The 20,775-nt window shown below is 41.7% G+C and overlaps 1 protein-coding gene across 1 annotated transcript in view; it reads left to right on the forward strand.

Moving 5' to 3' along the window:
* LOC117741134 (cytoplasmic dynein 2 heavy chain 1) overlaps positions 1-20,775 on the forward strand; it is a 90,134-nt gene that overhangs the window by 15,661 nt on the left and 53,698 nt on the right. Inside the window, 40 exon segments of the mRNA XM_034547927.1 lie at positions 177-245; positions 455-609; positions 1,120-1,252; positions 1,357-1,474; positions 1,646-1,758; positions 1,994-2,107; positions 2,241-2,391; positions 5,196-5,401; positions 5,854-5,991; positions 5,993-6,037; positions 6,187-6,369; positions 6,567-6,762; positions 6,765-6,789; positions 7,123-7,238; positions 7,412-7,419; positions 9,610-9,661; positions 9,664-9,732; positions 9,735-9,808; positions 10,029-10,100; positions 10,102-10,153; positions 10,315-10,377; positions 10,380-10,453; positions 10,455-10,473; positions 10,658-10,865; positions 10,972-11,101; positions 11,483-11,536; positions 11,538-11,639; positions 11,902-12,161; positions 13,236-13,450; positions 13,453-13,481; positions 13,616-13,767; positions 13,912-14,029; positions 14,032-14,058; positions 14,506-14,608; positions 16,771-16,935; positions 18,459-18,583; positions 18,791-19,039; positions 19,318-19,426; positions 19,773-19,886; positions 20,376-20,518. Of these exon segments, the coding sequence (XP_034403818.1) occupies positions 177-245; positions 455-609; positions 1,120-1,252; positions 1,357-1,474; positions 1,646-1,758; positions 1,994-2,107; positions 2,241-2,391; positions 5,196-5,401; positions 5,854-5,991; positions 5,993-6,037; positions 6,187-6,369; positions 6,567-6,762; positions 6,765-6,789; positions 7,123-7,238; positions 7,412-7,419; positions 9,610-9,661; positions 9,664-9,732; positions 9,735-9,808; positions 10,029-10,100; positions 10,102-10,153; positions 10,315-10,377; positions 10,380-10,453; positions 10,455-10,473; positions 10,658-10,865; positions 10,972-11,101; positions 11,483-11,536; positions 11,538-11,639; positions 11,902-12,161; positions 13,236-13,450; positions 13,453-13,481; positions 13,616-13,767; positions 13,912-14,029; positions 14,032-14,058; positions 14,506-14,608; positions 16,771-16,935; positions 18,459-18,583; positions 18,791-19,039; positions 19,318-19,426; positions 19,773-19,886; positions 20,376-20,518 (4,548 nt within the window).

Raw genomic sequence — 20,775 nt, forward strand, 5'->3', positions numbered from 1 at the left:
TTAAAAAAATCAATAAAAAATCAATATTTCAGGTCAATAAAAGCGACCACTTGGTGGCGGGACTCGTAAGGCACGCACATGTCTTCCAGAAATTGCAGGCATATCTACTGGGACCATTAAACGAATTGTTAAGGATTAGCAAACATTGGCTTTATCACCACTCTGTGCCCATCCAGGTGGGAGATAACCGCTGTCTGCTACAGTCTCTGAAAGACTCTCCCTACTACCGCAGCTTCCAAGACAAGGTTAGGTCAAATAATACACTTTTATAATCTTTACTGCTTCATTTTTAATTTTGGGGAAAGTAAATCTCCCCATACTTTCTGTTTATTAAAGATACAGTATGTGTTCACTCAATCAACTTATTTTTTTGTATAGTTTTTGTTATTTGGGGGTTTACAAATGAAGCAGCTCTTGCTAATACTGTTACTATATTTGGTCCATGTGTGTCCAGGTAAGTCTGTGGGAGGTTCGTCTATCCGACTTAGACGAGTACCTGCTGAGTCTGAATGCCATCCAGAGGCGTTGGGTTTATCTAGAGCCCATTTTTGGACGAGGTGCATTGCCCCGTGAGGAAGCCCGCTTCAAACGTGTTGATGAAGACTTCAGGTACTGTGTGTGTGTGTGTGTGAGAGAGAGAGACTGCATCACATCCAGAGAGCTGTTGCTTTGTATTGCAAGTTATTTGTAAGCCAGAGAATGCAGGTCAAATGTTGATCTTTTAAATTTGACCTAGAGATAGCCGGCACATTGCTGCCCTCTCCCATAAACTCTCAGTCTATAATGAAGCACTATCCATTGTATGCGGAACAACCTCACATTTAGGCTTACAGTTGGCCTTTAAACCTCACTCATTGTTTCATTCCATATCCACTGTTGTACCTACTGCATATCCCATACTGATTGTACAATTGTTCTTGTTCCACAGCACATTGTTTTGTTTTGATTTATTATACATTTTCTGTTTACATTTTCAGGTTTAGTATGCCTAATATTCAGCATACCAGTAGGATGGTGTGCCTTTTTTTGGGATAAATGGACAAATATGATTTGTATTACAGGCGGAATGTGTTTTTATCCACATTTAATAACAAAAGACTTTCTCTATTTGTGTCCCAGGTCCATCATGTCAGACATTCAGAGAGACAACAGAGTTGTTTCTCTGAGCTCAAGGGCTGGCATCAGAAACTCCCTCGTCACCATCCTGGATCAGCTGCAGCGCTGCCAGAAGTCACTCAATGAATTCCTGGAGGTACACACACATGCATTTTTGTACGCAAAGACTACATACTACATGTGTGTATAACATGAACGGTAAATATCACAACTTATCTTTATTGTGTGTGTTTGTCGCAGGAGAAACGCTCTGCTTTTCCACGGTTCTATTTCATAGGAGATGATGATCTGTTAGAGATTCTTGGTCAGGCAACCAACCCAACAGTCATCCAGTCCCATCTCAGGAAACTCTTTGCCGGTCAGAAACCTCTGCTCTGTTCTATATTCTTGTCTGCTTTTTCATACTGTGCTCTTTTCGGTTTTTCCACTGTTATCTTTTTCTATGCTCTCCTCTCATCCTTGTATCGTTTGTAACATGGCGTAATCTGTCAGACAGTGAAGATAATCTGTGTGCGTATTACCCATGCAGGCATCCACAGTGTTGTGTTTGATGAGCAGTGCCAGCACATTGTTGCCATGTGCTCTTTGGAAGGAGAAATAGTGCCGCTCCGAAACCTCATACACATCTCCAGCCTCGTGGAGGTACATTCCGCTTTGCAGAGTTTGATGTGAATGTATATGCGATATGTTCTGTGTTGGATGTGGAGTGTAATTGATTAGACACTTTCCAGCTTTGTATGGACAGTGAGTTAAAAAATATAGCATTTTGTTTTCATTTTTAATGATGGATTGATAACTATAAAATCTATTGTATATGAAGAGTGTTATAGGCTGTTGTTATTTGTAGCTCTGTGAGAACTGTGTTCTGTGTTTCTAGGTGTGGCTAAGTGAGCTGTCTGTGGAAATGAAGGAGACTCTGAAGCACCTGCTATATGAATGTCTATCTGCAGGGCAGAAAGGGGCGGTGGACCCCTCCTGCTACCCATCACAGGTACACGCACACCTTTTATACTACCCACAATACTTAGTTGAAGTTGAGATCCAAGACCACATACGTGCATCAGTCATTTGTGACACAGGATGTGAAACATCATCTTAATTACGCTGTCTTATTTTTGGTTTAGATTCTGTGTCTGGCTGAGCAAATCCAGTTTACTGAAGATGTGGAAAGAGCCCTCAAAGAGCAACATTTGCATCAGTTGGAGCTGGAACTGAATGCCAAATTGGAACACTACACTACGGTGGAAACCAGCTCTGATGATCACGCCAATACAGGTAGTTGTGTTTGTGTGGACGCATTGGGGAATTTATTCGGGTCAGTTTCAGACTGTTGTAACTTCAATGTCCTAACTTTACAGCTTGTTGTTCAAGTTTCGGTCAACTCCCATATTTTCAATGACTTTATATATGACCATGCTATGCTGCCTCTTAAAATTCGCTTCACATTAAGTCTGAACACACCCTGAGTAGGCCATTGTATACTAACATGTTAGCCATAGCAACTTTAATAGGTAGTAATACTAGTGCCTGTTTAAAAGAGACCGGTATAGCTCCTTGCAGCTTTTTCAAGAACCTCTTCACACACTTGACTTCCATGGGTCCTGAGCGATAACTTTACACATGTGAAGTCGATTGGATGAAGGGTTCTTTAGAAAATCACTAATGCATGTCTCCCGTATATATATCTCTTGTTTGTTCGCCAGGTTTCTCGTTCACTTATCTGTTCTTCAATGTACTTTATTGGGCCCCGGAGATCAAGCTGTACCCAGCATGTCAAAAGGGTTCCCCTCTCACAGCGCACTACTTAAAGATATTTTTCGGAGATTGCTTGTTTGTTCAAAGCGTATTGATATTAAACATGATGCGTTTTTGGGTCCTCAGCAAACACGCAAGTGTGAAGTAGATTGGATTACCGTTCTCGAGATATGTGAAGAACACATACACACATGTGTATACAGACAATGATTCCATACTTTATAGTTAGATGTCTGGGCTGTTCGACTGCCAGCTTGTTTTAGATTTTTTCTAACCACCAGTGGCCAAATGCATTAATTGACATTAATGCATTTTTAAAACATTGGCCTGGACACATTTAATGCATGATTAATAAAAAAAAGTTAAATGTTGACAGGGTTGCTACAAATAAATGGTGTATGTGTAGGTTGTGTGTAAGTATGTGTATATATATATACACACACACACACACACACACACACACAGGATTCTGATTATCATAATCGTAGTTTTGCTTTAGTGCATACAAAACCCTCTTTCCTTATCCTGAACTACATTCAGCCATATCCTGTAACTTCCTGTGCTGGTATGTTAAACTCTGATCGTTATCAGATATCATCCCCAAAATTGAGGGGACAAAACCAAAAAAAATTGGACACGTGAGACTGATACAAACCCACACACGAGAAGCTGAAAGAAGCAGTGCTATACTCTGGGATGTTTTTTTGTCAAGAGGTCATTGAAGGCTTTGACATTGAAGGATGTTGTCCTGCTACTTTAGCCCCATTTTGGTTTCTGATTAAGTTCTTGATAATATCAACTTCCCCATCTTGCCATGCTCTATAAACACTTGATACTTGCAACCTGTTTTTCGTGACACTATCGGACTCCCTCTTGTTTTTTCAAAGGATTGAGCTCTGATCAAAATCATGGGTTGTTACTTAGGCCAGAGAGATTAATGCCAAATGACTGCTCTGGTGTACATCTCTTGATAGCCAGTCAGGCGCTAGAGGCTGCAGAGGGGCTGTACCCTTTCAAGCTGCAGATACACTAGCTGGCAGGCTAATTTAATGTCCGGGGGCTGAGTATACGGCTACATAAAACATGGCAGCTGAGTTTTTTTCACAGAACTTGAATTCGTAAAAAGGGCTTTTAAATTTAAATCAACGTTTCTTATTCATGCATGGGATGAAAAGCTCTTCCATAACCCTGGTAGTGGCATCATTTCAGGGTACATTGCTGCAAAATTCAATACGTCTGTGTCATGAAAATGTATATGAAAACAGTGCTGGTTTCAATTCCATAGGGTTACTAAAGCCAATTGTTCTCATCAGTTACTTAGTTTTTGATCTTTTATTTGATCAAATATCTAATATGTCAGCACAGGGCTGCGTTGGAAGTTGTCATACTTGCAGATAATATGGTTCATTTTGTGATTGTTTTGCATTTCAATCTCCCATCAATACACACTTGAAATAGAAACCATTTCCATGATAACATCTCATCAAATTACTGGCTCCCTAAAACAACCAGGTAGGCTGAAGAGGAGTTGGAGTGTCACTACTGATTTAAAGTAGCTAAAGTAATGGCAAACAAGGATCATTTAATTACCCAGTCCACATAAATGGGCCATAAACCCAGGTGGGGAGTGAGAGTGATCTCCTCTGATATCGGCCTCTGGCATGGAGACGAGACAAGATGCCGTTCATTTGGCTACTTCAAGTCATTTTTATGCATGCAGAAGTTGGTGATATTGACTTTCCAGAATATCAATGTGGCAGTATTCATGTCATAACAAAGTTTCCCTCTCTAAATTGTGTTGTTTACACAGTGAGGGGGTCACGTTTATTCTTCTCACCAATCGATTCAATTCTGCATTTTACTTGAAGCAGCTGTGAAACTCATTGCCATTCTGTCTGCTTACAATAACAGCAAAGCAGCAAAATTAGCGACCTGTTGGGATTACTGAATGACTTGGCGTTAATATTGAGCCCAGAACACTTGTGAAACGCGACTAAACCACGACGTAAGGTGGTAATTAGTTTAACCAAATGTTAATATGATTCTTACATATTTAAATGTAATTGTTCATGAAACATAGGCAGAGAAATTGAATGTAGATTGTTTTTGCTTTGAACCAACCGGCGTAGGTTTATCCAGCACAGTTGTATAATATTTGATAAGTCACTGTTTACTCCGGTGCATCTGTCTTTTATTTATTGCAACTCCAAATAGGTTTAACCTTGTTGACTACTGTATATGACAAAATGATCCTCATTGATAATCATGTTTGTTATTTGCACAACTCTACTAACCCAGACCATCCCGATATGCATGTCTTACAGAGTCCAGTGTCCTGCAGCTCAAGCTGAAGGCCTTGATTCTGGATATTATTCACTACATAAGTGTGGTGAAGCAACTTAACCAGGCAGGTGTTACCAGCCCTGATGCCTGGGCCTGGAAGAGGCAACTTCGCTTCTACATGGGCACAGACAAATGCTGCCTCATACATATGGTGGATGCACAATTCAGCTATACATATGAATACCAGGTGTGTTGACATGTCGATAGAAGTTTGATGCACTCTACCATCAAAATTGACCAAATGGACACAAAAATGACACTTGTGTTGTTGGCCTGCAGTTAACCTTTTAACTTATTTCTGACTATAACCTTTTACAACATTAAATTACACAATACCCCTGATCCCCTGCAGAGATGAGATGAACTGAAGATACCTTGCTTTATTGCCCTCTGCAGTTCCTTTAAAATAACACCAGCTAGACTGTCTCACTCGCTTTCGTTTTCTTTTCTTTTCCTGTTCTGCATTTGTTTTTCATTCCTTTTAGTCCATCATCTGTCATCTTTGCCCGTATCCTCTGCGGCCCTTCCACCCTCCCTCCCCTACCTATATCTTAACTTCTGTCTGGCTATCTCACTGTGTTTCTGTTCTGTTAAAGTCTTTATTGCTCACCTTTTCACCCTCCCTCTCCTGTCTCCCAGGGCAATGCGGCTAAGCTGGTGCACACTCCACTGACTGATAAGTGTTACCTGACTCTGACCCAGGCCATGAAGATGGGACTTGGGGGAAACCCCTATGGGCCCGCTGGCACTGGCAAGACTGAGTCAGTCAAAGCCTTGGGGGGGGCTGTTCGGACGCCAAGTGCTGGTATTCAACTGTGATGAGGTATAGAGATGCTTGTAGGGAGAAATCGATGGTTTTAACGTGTTGGTTGGTGATCATTATACTGAGAGCAACACACATGAGCATTTCTGACCACACAGACAAACACACACAAAACCAGAGTGGTTATTGAGAATGTGTCCTGTTTTCAGGGTATCGATGTGAAGTCAATGGGACGAATCTTTGTGGGCTTGGTGAAGTGTGGCGCATGGGGCTGCTTTGACGAGTTTAACCGCCTCGAGGAAGCGGTGTTGTCTGCAGTTTCTATGCAGATTCAGGCCATTCAAGACTCTCTTAAACATCACAAAAATGCATGTGATCTGCTGGGGAAGGAGGTTTGTAAATAAGAAAAGATGCAGGAAAAACACACAGATATTTCTAAGTACTGATGCACACATACTGAACACACTGTGCACGTGTTTAGTCAATAAATCAGTTATTTATTTATCATACAAGGAAACTACATTTACGCTACTGAAGTATGAAACATTATTAATGAGAATAACGTTTCCTACTTCTCTCCATCTTTTAGGTGGAACTGGACCCGAACTCTGGAGTGTTTATCACATTAAACCCGGCAGGAAAAGGCTATGGAGGCAGACAGAAGCTCCCAGACAACCTAAAGCAGCTGTTCAGGCCTGTGGCCATGAGCAGGCCAGACAACGAGCTCATTGCTGAGGTCATCCTCTATTCTGAGGGCTTCAAAAATGGAGAAATGCTGGGGCAAAAACTGTTGCAATCTTCAACCTGGCCAGGTAGAAAATGGGTTGAGGTTGGATACGTGGAAAATTAAACCATTACAAGTTACATAATTATCAGACGTGTAACCAACGTGTAACATCATCAATCTCATCAATCTGGTCTTTTTGTCTGTGTGTTCACTAAATGTTTTTGTTTGTGTTACAAATAATAATCTGGGTGTTATATTTATTCAATATGCCTTACTCTGCCACTACAGTCTATTGCGGTTTATTGATTTTGTGGATGAGTTACGCTCTACCTCCCTCCCCTGAGCACTACAGCCGGTACTACAGTCAATTCAGACTGTGTGAATATGTGTGAAAATGTGCATTTATGTGTGCGTCCAGGGAGCTGTTGACTCCCCAGCAGCACTATGACTGGGGTTTGCGTGCTCTGAAGACGGTGCTGAAGGCCTGTGGCAGTCTGCTGCAGCAACAGAGGAGGAGTCTTGATAAGGACAAGAGTAAGACCCCCTTTGGCTATTTTTGTTATTTTAGGTACAATGTTTTCTGGCGCGGCTTTTTTTTGTGGGGAGTGACAGGAAAATTTGGAGAAAGCGGGTGCCTTTTTGGCCATTACCTCGAGTCACATTTAATGCTGCCAAAAGAACGCAGGACCACAATGCAACACATATAGATGCAAATGTGTATCAATGTAGAGTGTATTTGAAAACCACAATAACATGCCATTAAGGGCTGAAAAGGGGCCGACTTTTCATTCTCGCCAAACACGACGCCAGATAACTGGTAACTTCTTCCTGCCTGAAGTTGAAGTTGTGCTATGGACCATGGATGAAAATAAAAACTTTAAAAAAAACAACAACATATATGATATCATCCCTCCATGACACACTTGAATTATCCTGCTGCAAATGATACATCTGTTTTTTTCTAAATGACCTCACACCTAGCTCGGCCGATGTGAAATGTCTGCAGTAAGCCAATACTGGCTGACATATTGGCCAATACTAGATCTACCAAGAAACGTAATGTTCTCAGTGAATCAATCCTTTTGACCAGCAGAATATACCATCAATTCATATACGAGCAATCATTCTCCACAATTTAACCAATGCATTTGCAACAAGTGTAAATGGCCATTTTACATCCAGCAGTGCTTCAATCAATCCAAGCTTGGGAAGGGAAACGCATATGTAACAACTCCTGTCACAATCCCCGGGTCCCCCCCCCCAGCACCAAGGAATGAACACACTTAGGGTAATGTTTGGCAAGATACTTTATTTGGATCTCTGCTCTGCCGGTCCTGTGCCGCCATCTCCATCACACCTGATATAGGGGAGAGACACAATACCCCTGATCCCCTACAGTTGAGGCCAATTAGGCCTCTTCCCGGCACCTGGTCCCTGAGCGCCCAACCCCCCCCCCAGCTGAGTCTAACCACGACCCTGAAACCACAACATTTTATGGTTCAAAGGATATTGTCATTTTGTGTTATTTCTACTGCAACACTTGTGCCATAATTCATGTTAGAAATTTAAAGACATGCCAGTTTCAGATATCTAAACTATGGCATTGAAGTTATGTGATTGTCGGACACCTGATTCTTCTAGCTTGTGAAAGCCTGCTCAACAGATTAGAAATGCATATACCCCAAAAGGCCGAATAATCATTACTATAGTGTCATGTAATGAAGATTTTCAACATATCAACGTTTATTGTCTACATGTCATTTTTCTTTACAATTCATTATTATATTATTATATAACAGAAGTGTGAAGTACTAAACATGTTGCACTGATAGTAAGCTTCTGCCCTGAAAGATAGACATTTGTTGAGCTGATGAAAAGGATTTGAGGATAAGGTAATAGAAGTGATAATTTGGCTGGTTTGGAAATGCTCATCCTGTACACAGGGTCACGCTATGAAATGTTTGTACATGAGTGTACATCAAAAGACTCTTGACCAGCACATTTGCCGACCACCTGCTGTTGTCCCTGCCCTCTAAAATCTCTAATACTGACATACTATCAATTGAACTTTACTCCAGATGGCCCCTTTTAAAACTTTCTTCCTTGTGTGTACTTTTGTCTGTCTCCTTTGTCTGGTTTCCAAACACGGCATAGTTGTGTTGTTTGCCTCTTCAGTACCATCCTCACCTCATCTCCTACCCCCTCCTTCTGTCCTCTTGTTTGACCCTCTCTCTTATACCTGGCTGTCGATAGCACTCTCCACCCACTTGTTCTCACTTGCTGCTCTCCGTTCTCACCCCCATCGCCCTTTCATGCCTCTGCTGTTCAATTCTTCCCCCACTCTCTCTCTTTTCATTTCCTCTGGCTTTTCTTGATCCCATTCTCTCTTTTTTATTATTATTCTGTTCCACCAACCTGACTGACACACACACACACACACACACACACACACACACACACACACACACACACACACACACACACACACACACAGCACACACACCTCTGTCTGCCGTTGAGTCCCCAAGGTTTTCTTGTGTTGTTTCTGTGAGAAGTGTGACCAAGTGTTTCCTCTCCGCTGTGAAAAACAAACACCGACAATTGTCCCCGTAGGGAAGGCCAGCATCTTTGGAGAAGAGAACATACGTATAGACAAACTCCTAAATCATTACAGGCTTTGGTAATTAGCACATTTATAACAGGGGAGAAAAAGAATAATGACTATACAAGTTAACTGTCATAACCTGATGTGTTGGTGTTCTTCTACTATACGCCTTTGCTTCTCTTCTGCATATTGTCTTTTTCATCAGTAATTAACAATTTCAGAATGCCCTATTTTTTTCATGCCTATCCTAATTCAGATTGGATTGATGAATACATCTTGTTTGTCTCCGTGCAGTTTCAGGAGAGTAGTCTGGTGGTGCAGGCATTGAGACTGAACACCATGTCCAAGCTGACGTTGCCGATATCTCCCGGTTTGATGCTCTGGTCAGAGATGTCTTCTCTGGGGTTATTTTCACCGATGTGAGGACCAGATACTAATGCATGCACTGGAGCAAGTCTTCAAGGAGGCACGGATGGAACCTTATACTAGCCAGGTGTGTGTGTATAAAGACATCTATTAATTAGCAGAATAAACTAATATAGTATCATGATACATGATGTGACCTGTTCATTGACCTGTGTTTGGTATCACTATATGCTGCTAAAAGCTTTATCATTACACATGAGACACAGCAGTTAGATAGTTTGTGAAGAAGAAGTTGGAGAAATCCAATATTAATTAGTGATTTTTTTTCCTTCTCTTTACTTCCAGCTAAAGAGAAGGCATTGGAGCTGAACGACAGCTGAGACAACGCATGGGCGTCCGTCATCGTAGGGCCAAGTGGAGCAGGAAAAGTCTACTCTCTGGAGGATGCTGAGGGCTGCACTCAGCAAGACAGGGCAAAGTGGTGAGTAGAGACTCTGCTCCATGGATTTTCATACAGCAAGGCACACTCTACACTTACAAACACCAATTTAATATGAAACTTAAAATCATTAAAAATGCTATACATTTACATATTATTGAGCATTTAAAAGAGTATGAACATTTTTGTTTATAGGTCAGTAAAAAAAAATGCTGTATTTTTGTAGGTGAAGCAGTACACAATGAATCCGAAGGCCATGCCCAGACACAGCTGCTGGGACATATAGACATGGACACCAGAGAATGGGCTGATGGCGTCCTCACACATAGCGCCAGGGAATGTGGTCAGAGAACCACAGGGTAAGAAAGAAACACCAAATCAGTGGTGCAAATAGCTCACTGGTGTCTACTTTAACTGGAAAAGTTCAAATTGACTAGTGAACTTTACTGGGAATGGATACAGTTAGCCTGAAGTGGTCTACAGTTGTTTTACTGCATTGTGTATTGAGAGTCTATATATATATATGTGTTTTTGTATTTCTAGGAGTGAGCTCATGGATTGTGTGCGACGGTGACATCGACCCGGAGTGGATTGAGAGTTTGAACTCTGTGCTGGATGATAACCGGCTGTTAACCATGCCCAGTGGAGAACGCATCCAGTTCGGACCCCATGTTAACTTCCTGTTTGAGACTCATGACCTTAGCTGTGCCTCACCAGCCACCATATCCCGCATGGGAATGATTTTTCTCAGGTCAGTCAGCCTCTGCAGACAGGGTTTCAAGTGCACCAAAATCCATCTTATTCAACTCGCCTGCCTCACTGTTTTTACCTCCCCCTTTTCCGACTAATAACTTTAGCGATGAGGACATTGATGTGGGTGCCTTGCTTAAGTCGTGGTTGAGGGGTCAGCCAGAGGAGAGTTGCACTAACCTAGAAAACTGGCTGGGAGACTACTTCCAACGAGCCCTGGACTGGGTCGTCAAACAGGTAAACTTTGCCTTAACCTACTTCTGCACACTTGCTCAAAATTAGTCAAACTGTGTAATTGTGCTGAATTTTAAAACACTTTCTGAATTAAATGAATATATTACCTCCCATACACTGACCAATGTTCATCATAATATATGTAATTACTGACATTATAAGAGTGTGATGATTTACCAAAAAAAACGTAACAAATCAGCAGCTTCCAGCATATCCTCTGAAAACACGTTTCTCTTGTTTTCACGACATATACATGTGGTGAAAAATCCATACCATTTCATTAATTAATTAATAATTTAATTAATTGTAACTAGTTAATTATTATTTAATTCAGTTTTTTGTTCAGAATTGTATGTACCCTTCTCTCTTCTTACCTTTCATCAGAATGACTTTGTGGTGGAGACTAGTCTGGTGGGTACAGTCTTCAATGGTCTGTCACAACCTAAGTGCTGTGACAGAGAGAGGTCAGTTCATCGTTGGCCTTCTTAGAGGTTTGGGAGGAAACCTCAACCTCAAAACAAGACAGGAGTTTGCCAAAGAGGTGAGGACTCCTGGTCTTTTGTATGGGCAGATGGTGACCATAAGAACAGCTTAGTTTTAGTATTTAAATTGTATTCATGGCTAAAACTTAAATACTTGTTTCTTATATTCAGCTGTTACTGCTAAACAAAAATAGAGGGATGAGTCATCTTTCAAGTACTTACAGAGGATATGCACCTGGTGTGGAACGTCTGTAATGCCACTACTCAGAAAAATCAGTCCTGGTCTGAATGTTTTTCCCTTATTTCTTTGTACTTCTGTAGTTGCTGAGCTGGGCCAGGGAAAGCCCACCAGACATCAAAAAACCACTAGACACCTACTATGACTCTGACAGCGGCCATCTAGCAGCCTATACCTTCCATCGTCCCGAGGGTCTCTCACTGGAACAGCTCTCTCATGCACACACACTACCTGTTATTGAGACTCCAGACATGCAGAGAGGTCTGCACTGCTTCTCCCCATGGCTCACAGCTCTGCACAGGCAGCCCTTTATGGTGGTCGGGCCTGAAGGCTGCGGAAAGGGGTAACTACAAGCACATGCAGAGATGCATGCGCACACACGGTGCACAAACATTTGTCAACAGTAATCATACGGAGGAGGCATTTTTGCACACGCGCTTGCAATAGTATGTATATGGAAACACATTGTTTATAAATGTATGCGTAATCACAAAATGTAACACAAATCCAAAATCTGAATCAAAACACAAAAAGTAACTATTACATTTTCTCACGTTCACTTATTAAACAGCATTGCCGTGATTGTTTCATATAATTTATAATGTCTGAATAGCTTAAACAGACACTTTTCTCGGAAAACCTCCTGTTGGTCTGCTTGTAGAAAAAGGGTTAGTGAGGTCACGGTGGAAGGATTATGGATTGTGAGGCGGAGACTCAAAGATGGCACAAGCCCACGAATCAACACTGATATCAAAGCTTTCTTTAATTCAAGACTTGACCTTTCGTGTAAAGGCGCTGACGAGAAAGAATAAGAATCCGATCTGCATAGTGCATGTGTGTGTGATGTATGTGCTCTGGCTAGTCTATCAGTACAATATAGAGTCGTTGCCTCAAGAGTAACTGCTTCCCTCCTCAAAGGGTTTGAGGAACAAGGCTCACTAAGTGTGCCTTTTACGCTTCAGCTTCAGTCTCACTCAATGTCTCCTTTTCTCGTCCTCTTGTCTTGCCTCACTCTCTTCTGAAAGGTCACTGTGGCAATGAGGCACTGAGTTTGTCAGCTTACTCTTCTAATAAAGAAAATCTCATTAATTTACACACACATACACTAGACAGAGCAAGCATGCATATTCATGCACATCATTTACTTTCCAATTATTTCCTCTTTCCGTGCGCACCCTCAGAAATGTCTCTGCCTTTGGGTCTATTCTGATAAACATTGTTCTCTAGATCCCAAGTAATCATCTTGTGAAATACAGCACAACACTCATATTTTCCTGTGGTCATGGCACCATTCTAAGCATATATGACGTGTATAAGAGTCATGGCATTTATACATTTGGCTGACGTTGTTAGGCCCTGTCTGGCCACATCTTCTAAAAAATATTGACCTTTTTTCTATTGATTATTTTCTGTCAAGGATGCTCCTGCGTTACGCCTTCTCTCGGCTGCGGTCCACCCAAGTCGCCGTGGTTCACTGCAGTGCCCAGACCTCATCTCGCCATGTGCTACAGAAGCTCGGTCAGACCTGCCTGTTGCTCAGCTCAAACACCGGTCGAGTCTTTAGACCCAAAGACTGTGAGAACCTGGTGCTCTACCTAAAAGACATCAACCTCCCCAAACCTGACAAATGGGGACCAGCAACCTCACTGCCTTCCTGCAACAGGTAGAGAGAACACATGAAGAAAAGACGTACACATAAAGTTAACAAAGTAGTGACTGAAGGACGGAGGGTTCTCTTTCTCTCTCTCTCTCTCTCTCTCTCTCTCTCTCTCATCCTCATCTCTGTCCCTCCTCAAGGTTTTGACATATAAGGGATTCTATGATGAAAATCTGGAGTGGGTGAGTCTTGAGAACATCCAGGTGGTGGCCTCCATGTCAACAGGGGGTGCTGTAGGGAGTCATTCACTCACCTCTCGCTTCTCATCTATCGTACGTGTCTGCACTATAGAGTAAGTATTTTTCACATTACATAACAATGTTTTTCCAACATTATCATGTAACACTCATATCTTTGTTTCACTGTTGGTCTCCCTCTAACCCTGACATCCCTCTCTTTTTCCATCATCCATCTGTTTCTCTGCTTCTGACTTTAGCTATCCAGACAAGGAGCAGCTGCAGACTATCTACTCAGCATATCTGCAGCCAGTTCTCCAGCATAGCCTGGGCAGCCAGGCATCCTGGGCCAGCACAGGGAAAACACACCAGCTGTCCTGGGTCTCCTTGTGCAGCTCTATGAACAGGTATTGACTTGGGCAGGATGTCAGTTCAGATTTTATTTTTAGCAACATATGAGATATTGAACGAGATATTGAACGTGTGAATATAAGCATTTCTGGCTTCTTTATTTAAATTCAGGAAATGACTGTGTATCACACTAAGTTCAAGTCACACATGTCAAATAATTAAATATGTGACAATTTCAAGTAATACTTGGATACATTTGTGTGTTGTTTCTCATGAGTCTCGAACTGTAATGCGTGTAAAGGTTTAAGGTGAGAGAGACTTTTTTACACAACCTTGTGATGCGTTTTGAAGAGTTCTGCAGTAGAGTTGTTGCATTCTCGGACACAAGCTACAGTGTCAGTGAATGGGGCTTCATTCACTATCAGCATATTTTCAATTTCCAATTAATGTTGTCCTTCAGATATGTATGTATCATCTATCTCCTTATTTATTTCTACTTTCAGGTGAAAGCCAAGTTTACAGTGGATGACCACAGCCACTACCTATTCACCCCCTGTATCCTCACAGAATGGGTCCTCAGCCTGCTGCGGTATGACCTCACTGCAGGTAAATAAACACACATGCAAGGCTGCACAAATATTAATAGGTGTCTGAGCCTATTAATATGTTAATAAGTGTTTTTTGACAGGAATAATATTGATGTTATATCTCAAACCTTCTCTAAGTTTAGGGAACACATGTGAAACTCTACTGGGACCAATCCTCATAAAGATATCATTTTGTCCATGGGAGAACCTTAAAGAATCAGAAACATTGCCAGTGAGGGGCTTTCACTCACAAGTATTAGAGCCACGAAGGTATGCAAATAATAGACGGAAATTGTAATGACCCACAAAATCCTTGGAGTCCTCACGTAGAATAATTTTGCTGCCGTTAAAGAACATACATCTTTAATAACATTAAGTCAGTTTTGATGCCAGAATCAAAACGTCTGTCGCCAACTTTGACCTTTTTCTTCATTACATCTCTCCTCTCTTTCCTCACTTCCTCTCTGTCACTCGTCTCTCACCCTCTTTTATCATCCTCTCCCCTTGCTGTCCTTTCATCTCTCCCTCTGTCACTCCGTCTCTACTTCTGAAATATGTGCCTGCTTTGAGAGTGAGTCATTTATTTGAATTAAACACGTCAGCGGACAAACTTCTGTTTTCCGATGCTCATCATTTTTAAACTTCTTCCACCCTCTTTCCCCCTTTTTTTTTTTTGCTGCTTACCTTCTTTCTGGTATGTAAAAAAAAACCCTCTTCATCTTTATTCTGTGACCGTGTTGTATGTGGCGTGGTTTGAGTGTGCATGTGACCACAACATATATTAACAGCACATCATAACGCGCAGATTTTTTCAGCAAACAAGCTAGAAAAATGCCCACTGTGCACTTCTTGCTCAGCACCAAACAGCTGACAGGCACAGTGAGCGACAAGCTGGTATAGTGGATACCATATAGTGGAACACTCACAGCTAAAGAGTCCAAAGACCATAGACAAGTTCTACAGCTCTTTTTGTGATTCTTTTACAACCAAAGTGAAGAATGTAGGGGGGACCTCAGACATTCGATGATTAGATCTAAGGAGCAAATCAAGAATAAATCTATTAATCTGAGCACTCGCATAACACAGCACTACCAAACGCAGGATATTTTTTTAATACATGAACGATTCCCTAAAATCAGCAACGGGAGGCACGTTTCAGAAACATCTGTTTGTGGCGCTAGAACAGCTGTTTGCAGCTTGCGTCGCCCTCTCTCGTTGACTGTGGCTTCTCTCCCCTGTCATTCCCCTTCTGTCGGTGCTTCGCTACAATGGAGGAAAGTGGAATTGGAACCAAACGTTGTCTTTACAACCACAAAAAGCAAGCAGGCTGAAACCGTGTCGCTCTGTCTATTATACTCAGGCTATTTAGCGCTAATGATTGCTCTGAACATCGTCGATCCCCAAGATCATCATCTATCGGCACAACCATTGTGTTGGATTATTTTAAACTCTCAAATATCAATATCAGTACCTCCCTTAAAAATCCAGGATCAGCCAGACTTTAATGACTTTATTGGCTGCGCTGGGAGAATCACCACTGAGGGTTTAAGCATTTCAATAATTTGAAAGGCATAGAAAATGTTTAGCATGACCATTTGGAACTTTGAGTTATTTACTTTTCCTTTGTGGTCTCTAAAATATCTTTAGCCAGGAAAACCCCGGTGCGTCAACTGCGTCTTTGCTTGACTCTTCTTCAGATCTTTCCGTATAATATGACAGCCACTGTTGAAGCCGGTCGCCGACGAGACCTCAATTGTGGCCCGTCCCTGTAGCACTCGCTCACTTTTAGCTAGCAGCGCTCTGCTTGTTCTTGGGGAATTTTGGTACATTTTGTCTTCCCCCCCTGGAAGTGCTTTTGTCATGCCTGATCTCACGAAAAATGGCCCTTTTACTCATGCTGATGCCTGAGTCACAGTGCAAATGCTGTGCTTGTGTCTGCCCTTTTTGAAACTTCAACTTCAACGAAATACTTGAAAATAGTCATTGTATTATGATGTAAGGGAGAACATTATTTCCCCGCTAAATCGCTTTAAGTGTTTACTCTTTGTGTTGAACACATTTCAATCAAAACCTCATGAGCAAATAGCATGTACACGGCTTGGGTATCGTGTTTGATATTAATTCAAATATATATATATGTGTGTGTGTGTGTGTGTGCATGTGTCATGTATTCCCTTTTAGCTCAATCTAATGTGACAGACAGCGTGTTGGAGGTGGTAGCATATGAGGCCAGGAGGCTATTCAGAGACCGACTAGTTTCCTCCAAAGACCTTCACACCTTTGATAACATCCTCTCCTCCATCATACGGGGAGACTGGGGCTCTGACGCTCTAGACAACATGACTGGTATGAGATAGCTTTATTCTTGCTGACATACACCTTCGTTGGGATCACACACACACAAAACAACTGTTTGCAGGCTCCAATGGATTCAACAGCCAAACATCAAGGCAAAGCAGAAACACATCCATTACAGAATGAGTACTTGATGCAATTTATGCCAACATTTTCATGCTGCCACTCATGCCTGAACGGAAGCTTTGGAAGGCTCTGTTCTTTGACAGCTCTTTATTTAGGGCAGGTTTTCAGATAATTGTCTATTTGCTTACTTTAAACCAGCATTATATGAACAAAATGTTTCCTTTTTTCATTTAGTTTGACTGCTCCACACCACTTACAATTGGAAACAAAACAAAAAACAAAATCTTTCTTATTCACTGATCACACATTTAGTGTTACCAGTTGTAATACCATATGAATTTCTTGTAGCAGGGGTGAGATGTTGACAACTGGTTTTAAATGCTGGTTGGCATTGGCAAGACTCCAATGCTACACTTGCCTGCCAAATCCTAGTGTGTGATAAATAAGAACAAAGTCAAACCAGAATGAAGGCTCATATTGTCCACACTGTACAGGAGGTCCCCTCAAAACACTCAGAGGAATGAGAGTAGATGATAAATGCAGATTCCACCCTCCATGCATACAAATGTATGCTGTAATACTAATATATATACCGTGCTCAGTAATAATCTGTACAGCAGTACAAGAAACATGTGACAAATGCTGGCAAGAGCAAGCCACAGCCAGCTTTCTTTAAGCACATTTATATTGGAGACATGCAAAGAAAGCTGGTTCAACTCAGATATGTGTTGGAGAACAGGCAGCTAAATACATCCAATGACAAATCTATAACCAAGGCCCTTGGTACTGTTGAATGAAGGCCTGCAGTGCTGGCAGTTAGACTAAAAAGATACATGTTTTTATATCACATCTAAAGCATACATCCAGTGTCATATCATTAAAACTCAACATTAATGAAGGGGAATACTTAAAACACCAGTGCTCAGATACAAAGAGACATAAAACTGCAATATCCCAGACGGTGGCACCTTGCAATGATTGCAAGTGCAATAGCTTTTTTTTTCTAGGAACATCCCTGTCATCTGTTCGCCCTTCTAGGCATTGCCTAGACTACTGGGTTTAAACACAAGCAGTCTGCCTTCATATCTAACCTGGGAGAGAGAATCCGGTGAAGGCTGGTGCGTTGTGAAATGAGTGAGAAATGCCTCTTCCAGATTATAGCCAAAAGTGCAGTCCGCCTGCAAAACAAACACCTGTTTGCTTCTCTCGAACATCTGCTATGTAATCTGTGGGATCTGAAAATAAATAAACATTTCTATTGCACAGGTTGAACATTTAAACACACATTAGATCTCATTTTCACATGTAGCTGACAGGAGTTTCTTTTTATGACCGTACTTTCCTCTATATTGCTCATTGTGTCTGCCCTCTGAGGACAGCCTTTATGTAATTTGATGTACACATATGCGGGTGTGTTATTAACTGTCTGTAATATTTCCCGTGTGCAGATGGCTTTTATGTGACGTGGGGAGCCTCTGAAGGGGCTGTAATGGCCCCAGGCCAGTCTCTACCCCATCATGGTAAACAACTGGGACGTCTGGATTCTGCTGACCTGAAACAAGTTATACAAAAGGTACACAGTGAGAAACGGTTGTGTGGTGTGTGTGGTTAGTCCTGTTGGATTAGCTATGTGTTTACTGCTTTTATCTTTGTGCCTCAGTCTTGTGGTTGTGTATCTTTGTCTTTGTGATCAGATTTTTATTTCATTATTTTGGTTGGGATGTCTATGGTGCAGCTCCTCACCTGTGTGTGTGTGTCCTTCCTTCCTTCCTTCCTCTAGGGTGTAGTGCTGTACAGCCGTGATAACAGAGCGCTGGATCTTCTCCTGTTCTGGGAAGTGTGTGACTTTGTGTCCAGGGTGGATCGGGTCCTGAGCCGACCCGGTGGCTCTCTGCTTCTGGCTGGTCGGAGTGGAGTGGGTCGGCACACAGCCACGTGCCTGGTGTCACACATGCATGGATACACATTGTTCACGCCCAAAATCTCCCGTGGTTATAGTCTCAAGCATTTCAGCAATGACCTCAAGACGGTAAGTGGTGGATTACCTTTTTTATTGCCTCAACTGTTTCACATTGTGCTGATGTACCCGATTTTTGCAGAATGTGCTAGATAATTGGATGTACTGGTTCGAATAAGGGTTTTTTCAAGGGCTTTTTACATTTATATTGCCACATTTATTGTTAAATGCCACCTTACAGTACCAACTAAAACATAAATGCACAGCTAGCTTGCGAACGGAACTTTGGTGTCACTACACCAGTGGTTTGTCATGTTTATATGTATATCAAACATTTATTGTACGTGTAGGTGATGCAGCTGGCAGGTCTGGAGGGCCAACAGGTGGTTCTGCTTTTGGAAGACTATCAGTTTGTTCACCCAGCCTTCTTAGAGATGATCAACAGCCTGCTGTCATCAGGTGCGTATTGTGGTTGTTTGTTTTCCATTACGTCAGTTTTAGAACAGATTTGACTTTTTAGACCTCAAGGGATACAACGTCTGTTTAGGCTTAATGTTAGATTTTGGATTTGGTTAATCTAAGTAATAAAGAAAATGTTCGACATTTTGGGAAATACACTTATTTGCTTTCTTTTGTGTTTTGTCTACTGTGTGTGCGCATTGAATCTTTAAAGTGTCAGATATAGTGGAATATACATTTGAATAGCTTTGAATGTGAACTGTGGACTGGTAATTCTAGCAGAACAATGCATTGTAATAAGTTTCTTCTATCATTTCCTTATATGCATGTGCATGTTATGTTTCAGGTGAAGTTCCAGGTCTGTACACTCCAGAGGAACTGGAGCCTCTCCTCTCCCCTCTCAAAGATGCTGCTTCGCAGGATGGATTTACCGGACCACTCTACAACTACTTTTCTCATAGTTAGTACCGTATATTTTTCGACAGCCCAATCTCTCAGTCTGTCTGTTATTCATTATTTTGGTCTGTTCCCATCTATGTGGTAAATGTTGTACTCTGGTCCTCTTCTCACTGTTAAAATCTACAACATGTGTTTTTTTTTATATCCAGCAATTGTTTAATCTGTTCTCTTCTGGGATTGTGTCAGACTCTATTCCTCTGTGCAGTGGTGTGTTTACTGTGGCTGAGGCTGAGGTCGCTGCCAGAGAATACAATTAGTAGCTCTATTATTGTCAAAGTATACCAACGAAAAACTAAAACTCTGTCAGGTACAAGCTAAAAGGGACAATATCAGCAAAATAAAACCTACTGCCCGCCTTCACATTAATTACCCCTTATCGTCTCTGTTTCCCTGCTCTTTTGCTTTGTCTCAAACTACATTTTTTAACAAACTCCTCCTCTGTTTTTATTCTCCAATTACTGTGTAACTCTTTGTGTATCACCCCCCTTAGGAATTCAGCAGAACCTCCACATTGTTCTGCTCATGGACTGCTCGAACTCTAACTTCACCATCAACTGTGAGAGCAACCCAGCTTTCTATCGCAAGTGTTCTGTCCAGTGGATGGAAGGATGGTCCGAGAGCAGCATGAAGAAGGTCAGTGAAGGAGGATGATATACGAGTACAGTGACGAGATCAAAAACACAATTAAGTTCACGCCAGTATTTAGGATCCAAAAATCTCGCAAGAAGTGTTGAGTATGGAGATTCACTTATGCCCGGAAACAGACTTTTTCTCCCCAGACTTTGATAATTTCTCTGTTGAGTAAACAATTATTCTCCTATCCAGGATCCAGGGGGTTCATATTTAAATATTGACCATGTCCCTGTCCAGAGGACAAGGTCAATATTATT

The sequence above is a fragment of the Cyclopterus lumpus genome, chromosome 13, assembly GCF_009769545.1.
Source record: "Cyclopterus lumpus isolate fCycLum1 chromosome 13, fCycLum1.pri, whole genome shotgun sequence".
Lineage (NCBI taxonomy): Eukaryota > Metazoa > Chordata > Actinopteri > Perciformes > Cyclopteridae > Cyclopterus > Cyclopterus lumpus.